At 39.7% G+C, this 8,899-nt stretch overlaps 2 protein-coding genes across 2 annotated transcripts in view; both read right to left on the reverse strand.

Moving 5' to 3' along the window:
* LOC102196069 (beta-glucuronidase-like) overlaps window positions 1-5,385 on the reverse strand; it is a 12,817-nt gene extending 7,432 nt beyond the window's left edge. The window contains 4 exon segments of the mRNA XM_013912056.1: window positions 2,275-2,417; window positions 2,526-2,707; window positions 3,189-3,374; window positions 5,060-5,385. Of these exon segments, the coding sequence (XP_013767510.1) occupies window positions 2,275-2,417; window positions 2,526-2,707; window positions 3,189-3,374; window positions 5,060-5,275 (727 nt within the window). The 5' untranslated portion in view covers window positions 5,276-5,385.
* A 3,247-nt stretch (window positions 5,386-8,632) lies between these two features.
* Window positions 8,633-8,899, reverse strand: part of LOC106456278 (ubiquitin) — a 2,494-nt gene continuing 2,227 nt past the window's right edge. The window contains exon 3 of the mRNA XM_013912055.1: window positions 8,633-8,888. Within this exon, the coding sequence (XP_013767509.1) occupies window positions 8,780-8,888 (109 nt within the window). The 3' untranslated portion in view covers window positions 8,633-8,779. The remainder of the gene's footprint in view (window positions 8,889-8,899) is intronic.

Here is an 8,899-nt window from a genome sequence, read left to right on the forward strand (position 1 = left end):
TCCAGAGTACCGAAAAGTAGAGTTTGTATGTTAGTGGAACCTCAGATTCAAGAGGAACATTTTTATTTTTAAGGATATTTAAAAGTGTGTGGGAGTTCAGCCATCCAGTCTACATGTGTTTTGTAGACTTGAAGAAGGCATTCGACTGTGCCCCTCAGGCTATTCTGTGGACCGTGCTGCTAGGGTAAGAGGGGTTTCTAGCCTTTTGTTAGGAGTTATTTAGTCCTCGTGCAACTACTGTAGTTTTCGGGTCATAAGCCGCTACTTTTTCCCCACACTGCGGCTTATACTGACTGAATACTAATGCTAATGCATTTTTTTTTTTTTTCATGCGGCCAAAAACATTTTTCCTGGTAACAGTAGACCAATAAAATTGATAAGTAGTATATATACGGTATATATTTTTACCGGTTGTTAAGAGACGTTGTAATGTTGTTTGTGCACTGTTCCGTAATAAAAACATAAGCAATGTGATTTGTGTGTTACTGATACGTACGCATACTTAAAGGTAGCCGTGTTACAGGCGCTGTTCGAGGAAAAAAAAAAAAAGCATTTGCAGTATGTATTTTTGTATGTTACCATAACGTTTGTGTTACCATGTTTATGTTACCTTACGGATTAAATTAAACGTTAAAAATCCTCACGTGTAATATTTCTGTGTAAATATCTCACATTACGAGTGAAACGCATACGGCTTAAAAGCCGGTGCGGCCTATACAAGTACAAAATTGATTTTCTTTCTAAAATTAGAGTATGCAGCTTTTAATCAGGTGCGCTCTGTAGTCCGGGAATTACGGTACATTAAGAGCTTGGCCTGCATTTCTGGCAATAAGTCAGACTCATCTGCAGTGGGCATTGGATTTTGCCAGGGCTATCCTTTACTAATGATTCTGTTCAAAGTTTTTATGGACCTAATTTCAATTCAGGTGGCAGAAGGCCTGCAACTTAATGACCTTAAAATCTCTTTTTGTAGATGTTGTGGTCCTCTTGACTTTATCAGGTGGTGGTAGCACTGTAGTTATTCATAGCAGAGCATGAAGTAGAGCTGAGTATGTGAGAGTTTTTCCCACCTACGATGGTTAAAATGGCTTTATCGTAACCATGGAGTATAAATGGTCATGTCAATATTAAGCTGTCTGCATTTAATTCAATCTGAGTTTTTTGTTGTTGTTTTTTTACTCCCACACGCTGAGAATGCATCATTAATCCCAACTGGAAATTTTTCTACCTGGCACACAGGGCTGAGCATGCGTGTTTATACACTACCAGATAGGGAAAAATATGGCAACAGTGGAAGTTTCAGACGAGCAGGGAATTTGACTCAGTGTTGTTTGGATTTCACGAGAAGGATGTCGAGCAAAATGTGGTAATTTACAAAACATGATGTAAAACTATGGAGGTATACTGGACATGTCCTACTGGGAGGAGGCCACGGAGTATACCCAGCACATGCTGGAGAAAATATCTCTCATCTTGCCTGGAAATGACTCGGTGTTCCCCTGGTGCAGCTGGAAGAGCTATCTGGGGAGAGTAAGGTTTTAGGGGCAGGGATAGCTAAGTAGGTAGCATGCCATGAGGTACCCCTGAGCAAGGTACCGTCCCTACACACTGCGCCCCGGGCGTCTGATTAGTGCCTGCCCACTGCTTCACTGAGTGAATGGGCTAAATGCCGAGAGAATAACTTCACAATTTTACAATGAAGAACATTATTCTGCAATTGTTTCACAATTTGTAGATACAGTTTTTTGCAGACTGGCAAACTTCTGCCTAGCTTTACTTCTGAGAAAGTCTACCTTTCTAAGATGCTCTTCATGTTACTCACTTGTTGCCAGTTAAACTAATTAGTTGTAATATTCATTCATTGGTTTCTTTTGAGTACCACTTATTTTCCAACCTCAAATTCAAAATGAACCAATATTTGTCATGAAATAGTGAAATGTCAGTGCGCCCCAGGACGGCTGTGGCTACAATGTAGCTTGCCATCACCAGTGTGTGAATGTGTGTGTGAATGGGTGGACGACTGAATGTGTAAAGCGCTTTGGGGTCCTTAGGGACTATGTAAAGCGCTATACAAATACAGGCCAAATGTCTCAGTTTAAATATTTAATGAGTTTTCTGTAGTCTCTGAATAAATTTGTTTTTGTTAGATTTGCAAATCATTGCATTTTGTTTTCATTAACACATTGTTCCAACACTTTTAGAATTGGGGTTGTCCATCAGTTTACCTGCTCACATATTCTTTGGTGCTAGTAAGGAAATTTGAAATGAATTTACCGGTGTTATCCATGAAGTTGGTCTCCACTATGATGTCATCCACATACACCTTAGGAGTAGTATACAACAGTACAGGACGGTGTATCCCAGCATAGTTGAAGAAATCAAAGTAGATGTTTTGCACAAAAAAACCATCAGGATACCTGCAGACCGAACAGTCTTCACATCATCTACATTCTCACTGATGCATCAGCTTAAAGTTTTAAAGGGTGGCAATAAAGTTAAAAATATGAACCAAAGAATGAGGGTACCTGGTACGGTCATTCATGTACTGGATGGTGCCTGGAGGAAGAGTCTCCAAAGTTAGAGTGTTGTTTACAGCAATGGTGATTCTGCATGGCTTCGTTGGGTCCCTGCGGATTAAACTACTAATCTCTGCCTCAAAAGGCAGATGGCCACCTTCATGCTCTGTCACTTTCTCTCCATTCACCCACTGCAACAGAGAATGATCACCGTTTTACATGAGCTACAATTTAGTGACACACAATCTTATTTACAATGAAGCAAGGATGTATTTTGAAACAATACATTTCTTCCTTATTTTAGCAAAATGATGGCAAACCACAGTCTGCATGTATCACAACAGCCTGAATCAACAGTTTTATTGAGTTTAGGTTCTAAACTAGCCTGCCTGCAGCCCAAACTTGTCATCTACTGAAAACATTTGTTGCATTACCAAGCAACAAACAAACTTTTAAACAGTTCAGACCTTATATCAAGAAATACAGATGCTGGTGTCCTAGCTTTCTTAAAATAAGTATATATTTTCCAAGAAATTGTTTCATTATGTGTGTTTTTGGATCATTAATCGATAAATCCATAAATATCATTGATAATTACTAAAATAATAATTAATATTTTTGTAAAAATAAATAATAATAAATAAATATTTTTACAATTATCATGATACCCACCACTATTGAGTAATAGTGAGCACTTCCCACTCTAAGAACCACTCTTGTTCCCTCATCGGAGATCCAGCGGGCCGGCACAAACACCTCTCGCTCATACCACACCCAGCCAATGAAATCTCTTAGTGTGGGGTCCTGTGTGATGTCATTGTAGCTGGCAGGAACTGGCATTTCAATCACTGGGCCGGTCTAAAGAATATAAAACAACAAAGAGAAGACAGGACTTTACAGGGATACCTGTAGCAGCCATTTGAAAGTAGGCAATACACATGTTTATGTATTTGACTTCATTTGATTCTCATGGTTAGCCCCCTTCGTGTGCATTTGCCAAATATTTATAATGTAAGGTTTTGACCTTTGTTCTCCATCCATCCATTCGCTTCCACCTATCCTTTTTTAGGGTCGCAGGGGTGCTGGAGCCTATCCCAGCTGTCATAGGGCGAGAGGCGGGGTACACCCTGGACAGGTCGTCAGTCTGTCGCAGGGCTAACACACAGGGACAGACAACCATTCGCACTCACATTCACCCCCGCATTCACACCTATGGGCAATTTAGATTTTTCAATGAACCTATCCCCACAAAGTTCTCATCTTGTTTATTTTTCCTTGTGAAATTGTGAATATTTTCTGCAATAAATGTCTCTAAACACCTCAAAACAAGACAATCTGACAGGAATGTATCCATTTGTGCTTGGTTTAAGCAAGGCTTTGTGAAACACAGAAACATTTAAAGCATGTGAGAATTGTGTAACTGTTTTGAAACAGTCTGATAACCATCTCCAAAGTGACTGGACACTTTTTTTTTTTGCTATTGCCATGAATTGATAATGGTATTCTGTGAAACAATGACACATAAAGGCCTTGCACAACTCTAATTTTACTTAGTATGCCAGACTATCAATTATAATGTTTTGGTTTTGAAAAATCATCATGCAGCATAGCAAGAAAAACTTTGACACTGTTAAAAACAGCAGGCTGTGACTGATGATCAGCGTGTTTCAGCAAATATCATTTCCCCTCCTGTTGCGTTAACATACGTGAGGTGGTTTCAGTTGCTTAATAATTCGATGCAATGCATAATGAACCACTTTATAAAATAAATTATATATTGCAAAAAAAACTGTTTTTGTTATAACCTCATATTTTTGTGGACTTAGATGTCACCTACTTTGAAGGTAGCTTAAGTAAAGTTAATTGAATGCTTCCAATTATGGTCATGCAAAATGAAAATCAAGTAACAATGTCTAAATTTGTTATTTCTAAAGCTTTTTCTTTCTTTCTTTTTTAGTTTTCTATAAGTTACCTCCTCAAACTTGATGTGATAGGTATAACAGGTATAAAAAATCTATTTTTGCTAATGTAAAGCTGTGGATAAACAACACATCCAGTGGATCGTGTTCTTAGAGCAAGCATTAGTGAACTCTGCTGTGGTTGCTGCCGATAACGACTTTTAGGCTTTCTGGGAGTTTACCAGGCTTGTTCCAGCAGCAGAAAAGCCACCTATCCAAACTGAGGATGCACGAAAGCTTCAGTTCGCAGTGGTCATGAGACTTTCCACCCGGGCTTTGAAACTTAGTTTTGAACACCCAGTTCCTAGCTAAACGTATGAATGAGTCAACCCAAAAAGTTTGTGAGGGTTTCTTGTATTTGTGTTAACACGTTTTATGGCATTCCAAGTAGGTTTTATTTACGATTATTTTTTTTTTTGGTATAACTACATAATTGCAGTATGTTTAAAGGTTCTTGTTTACAGAGAGTAAAATGTGCACATTACTGTATGTGCACTTTGTTTTACTATTGACAGGGTTACAATAGTAAAACAAAGTGGGCTGATTTATTTCATCTGCCCTGCTATCACCTCCGTTCCCGCTCACCTCTGCCAGCCGACGTTTGTACCAAACCTTCTCGAAGCCCTCGTTCCTGTTGGGGGACCCGTCAGGCCTGAAATCCCACAGCCCGTTCAGCTCCTTCACCTCCCTGGAGGTGGACTCCCGAGGAAAGAGCATGCCGCCGTCCAGCGGGAGCACCGTGCCAAACACTGATAGCAACCACAAGACACGGAGCACCGCGAAACTTCCAGGTACAGACATCCTGAAGCCCTCTTCTACTGCCCTCTCGGAGACGAACCCCGAAGTTTTCTTTGTTGTTCCGCTTTAGAGGTCACGTGACAACGGCATTACGTAACATCCCCACCGCTTTTCTGCTTAAAGCCCTCCAACGCTCTTCCCTTTTTTTCAGTCCTGTCATTTTCTCCCCTCAAGCTAATCTTTAACTCTTTCAGGCTGGAGACAGACGAAGTTTCGCATTTCAACGCTAAGCATTAACCTTTTATAAAAAATAGTAGGTTTACCCTGCCGACAGTTTCCCTGCCAGCGTTGGGGTTTTTTTTGGTTTGCCTTGGTTTTTGGCCCAAAAAAAAAAGTTCCCCAACTTTCAACCTCCCTAAAAAAAAAGGAAAATTAAAAAAAAATCAGCTGCTATATTCAGAATTAAATGTTTTAGTTCTTCTAACGTGACATTAAAGTAGGCAGGAAACACCCAGGATGTCACCAAAGAAACTAACTTAGCACAATATGTCTGTTTGTCATATCTAAGTCATATCTGTTTTCACATGAATTCGAAATGCAGATTCACAGATTCAAAGTTCACTGCTTTTGTTTACACTTAAAGGTTCAACAACTGGAGACAACCGATAGATCCAGTGTAATCCACAACTTCCCAGTTACAGTCTCAAGAAGACACCATTTTAATCAAGCCCTCACTCCTTGCCACAAGATCACTCTGGGAGGATTACTAACACCCAAATATCCTGGGCAGAAGGGAGCAGGAGTCAAAGGACATAAATGTTTAACCACAGGAGGGCCAAGTCCACTAACAGTTCTTAGTTAAAAATCCAGCCTTGAGTGAACTGCTTCATCAAGCTTAAGTAGGAGACAGGTCATAATCAAATAACCCACAGGTGAGATAATCAGCCCAGGTGCACAATGTTGGTAGGCAGGAGATGGAGGAAGAACCGCCTCTGAAACACAGGGTGTAGTTAGTACGCACACACACATACACACACACACACACGGAGAGAGAGAGCGAGAGAGGTGAGTCTCTCTCTCTCTCACACACACACACGGAGAGAGAGAGGTGAGTCAGCCAGGAACACTGAGGGTCCATGTCACTGTCTAGAATCAAATTTTGACTGTGACTCAGTTTCCATCATAATGCCATGCATACAGTGACCTGTTGCTTACAAACATATTAAACCTTTTTCACCTACCTAAACCTCTGTTCAACTCTATCCAAATTTACAATTATACTATATTTATATTATAAAAACGACCCAAGCACAACTATTGTAGTGTCTAAAAACTATTTAGACCTAATAATCACAGATTTCAATAATTTTATAGCCTTGGGTTAGTTATCAAATCTAAGGCCAAAGCTCATACACGTCCTTCCTTTATTGTGCAGATTCAACAAGGGGCAGGTACCTCCGTTCAAAGAGGGGAGAAATAGACTTCGGTGTTACAGCTGTAATTTAAAACCATGTTTGGAGTGCAGTGGATCCTGTTAAATGTCACAGTTGATGGTCAGAGGGCCCGGTGGCGCCAGTGTCCGGCAGCCTCGCCTCTGTCAGTGCGCCCCAGGGTGGCTGTGGCTACAATGTAGCTTGCCATCACCAGTGTGTGAATGTGTGTGTGAATGGGTGGATGACTGGATATGTAAAGCGCTTTGGGGTCCTTAGGGACTAGTAAAGCGCTATACAAATGCAGGCCATTTACCATATCAATGCATATATTCTCTTTAGAACCTCAGCTGACATTTTGAAGTGAGTCATTAGAAAGAACACAAAGCAAGCATGAAACCTCATTCTTCCTGCACTTGTGTCTCTGCCCATCCTCCTAATTGCTTTTCTGGATTGACGTTCCCACATAAACACTGTTTGTGTTGACTTTGACTACACTTTAACCCTTTAGTTAAATGTCTGCCACTTCATCACTTTCTTGCCCTTTCCGTCTCCCAGTTATAAAGGGCAGAGTGGATGGGAACTATCATATTATTGATTCTTAATCATTGACTTATTCATTCGTTCATGTGTGTACCCCTTTAATCCTGCAGTTGGAGATGGGTTTAATTACTTATATAGTCATGGGTAGCTTCAGCTATGATAACTAAAGCTTTAGTAATACAGGTGTGTGATTCCAGAAAGTTTTAGAAAGATCATCAGAAAGGTAGTTCAAGAATAATAGCTGTTTAAGTCCACAGCTAGGTTAGTTAAAATATTAATACTCATATGAGATTATTCAGCTGGCTATGCAAGAGTACAGAGGAGGACATCATGGCTGACTCAGAAGAGATAGTAATAAGGAAGAAAATTAAGAATAATTTCCTAGATAAGCAACAGAGCCTCATTGCATAATATTCCAGTTTATTGTGAAAAACAGGAAATAAATCATCTGATGATAATATCCTATTGGGGAGGATCCCTCAGACCAACAACTGTATGGAAAAAAAAATCATTGATCTACCACTCATTAAGCATTTCTCAATAGGTATGTGTTACATGGAGAGGCTTCTTATATTTAAATGTTAACACCCTAACAGATGTTTTGTGAGCCAGTCCAACCACATTTACTGTTTTAGATGATGGTGAACATAAGCGCACAGGTATATGTCCCAATTGAAATAAGACATGGCAAACTTTAGCTTATTTTAATATGCTTATTGTTTACTTTGAGATCAGTTTCCATCTAAGCTTTCTTCTACGATACAGTAGTGTGCACATGCCAGGAATAAACCCTTGATGTTATTTCCCAGTATTATGTCTACCATCTTTCCTCTGGGTAACCTGCTTGATGTCAATAGATGGCACAGCATCTTTGCAAATAAAAAAACCCTGATAACCTTCAGCGTTCTCCAGGTGAACCTAACCATACTACCGTTTTTGCAATGACTTAGCACTGAAGCGCAGGCAAAGGTAGAGTAATGTCCTTTAATTCAGGACCCTTATGAAACTTTGTTGTAGCTAGTAGTACATGATGTTAATTCAAGGCAATATTTAACTAATTTCAGAGTTCCAATGCATTTATTCCTAATGTATTTTCACATTCATACATGAAAGGCTGTATTTCTTGCATGTCATATCTAGCTGTTTACATCTAAACATGCATGGAACCAGAAGTCCTTTGGCTGACAGTTTATAAAAGTATTTGTTCTAAAAAAAAATAAATAAAAAAAAAAGAAAAGAAAAAAAAGTGTGCTTTGATTATAATCTATGCCACAGCTTTACATGAATCATGGTTCAAGGCAGACATAGTATAGTTGTGTTTTATTCAGGAGAAAAGTTTGCAGGCCTGTTCTTTTTCAACATAAACATCTCCCCCCCCCCCAAAAAAAAAATCAGTGTCTCACACCCTCTTGCTGTCTGTCATATACAAAAAGCAGCAACACTTAAATGGCGTTCAATCCTTTATTGATATGCAGTATTTGGTCGAAAAAGGTTAAAACTTAGCAGTGGGTAACAATTTCGTAACAAGGCATTCATACCATCAGCTGTTTATTTTAATGAAGCAACATTAATGGAATTGTATTGAATCATTTCTTTACTGCCCACCCCTGAGACGCAGAACAAGGTGGAGGGTGGACTCCTTCTGGATGTTGTAGTCAGAGAGGGTGCGGCCATCTTCCAGCTGCTTGCCAGCAAAGATCAGCCTCTGCTGGTC

The sequence above is a fragment of the Pundamilia nyererei genome, unplaced genomic scaffold, assembly GCF_000239375.1.
Source record: "Pundamilia nyererei isolate P.nyererei 1_Seehausen unplaced genomic scaffold, PunNye1.0 scaffold00080, whole genome shotgun sequence".
Classification (NCBI taxonomy): Eukaryota; Metazoa; Chordata; class Actinopteri; order Cichliformes; family Cichlidae; genus Pundamilia; species Pundamilia nyererei.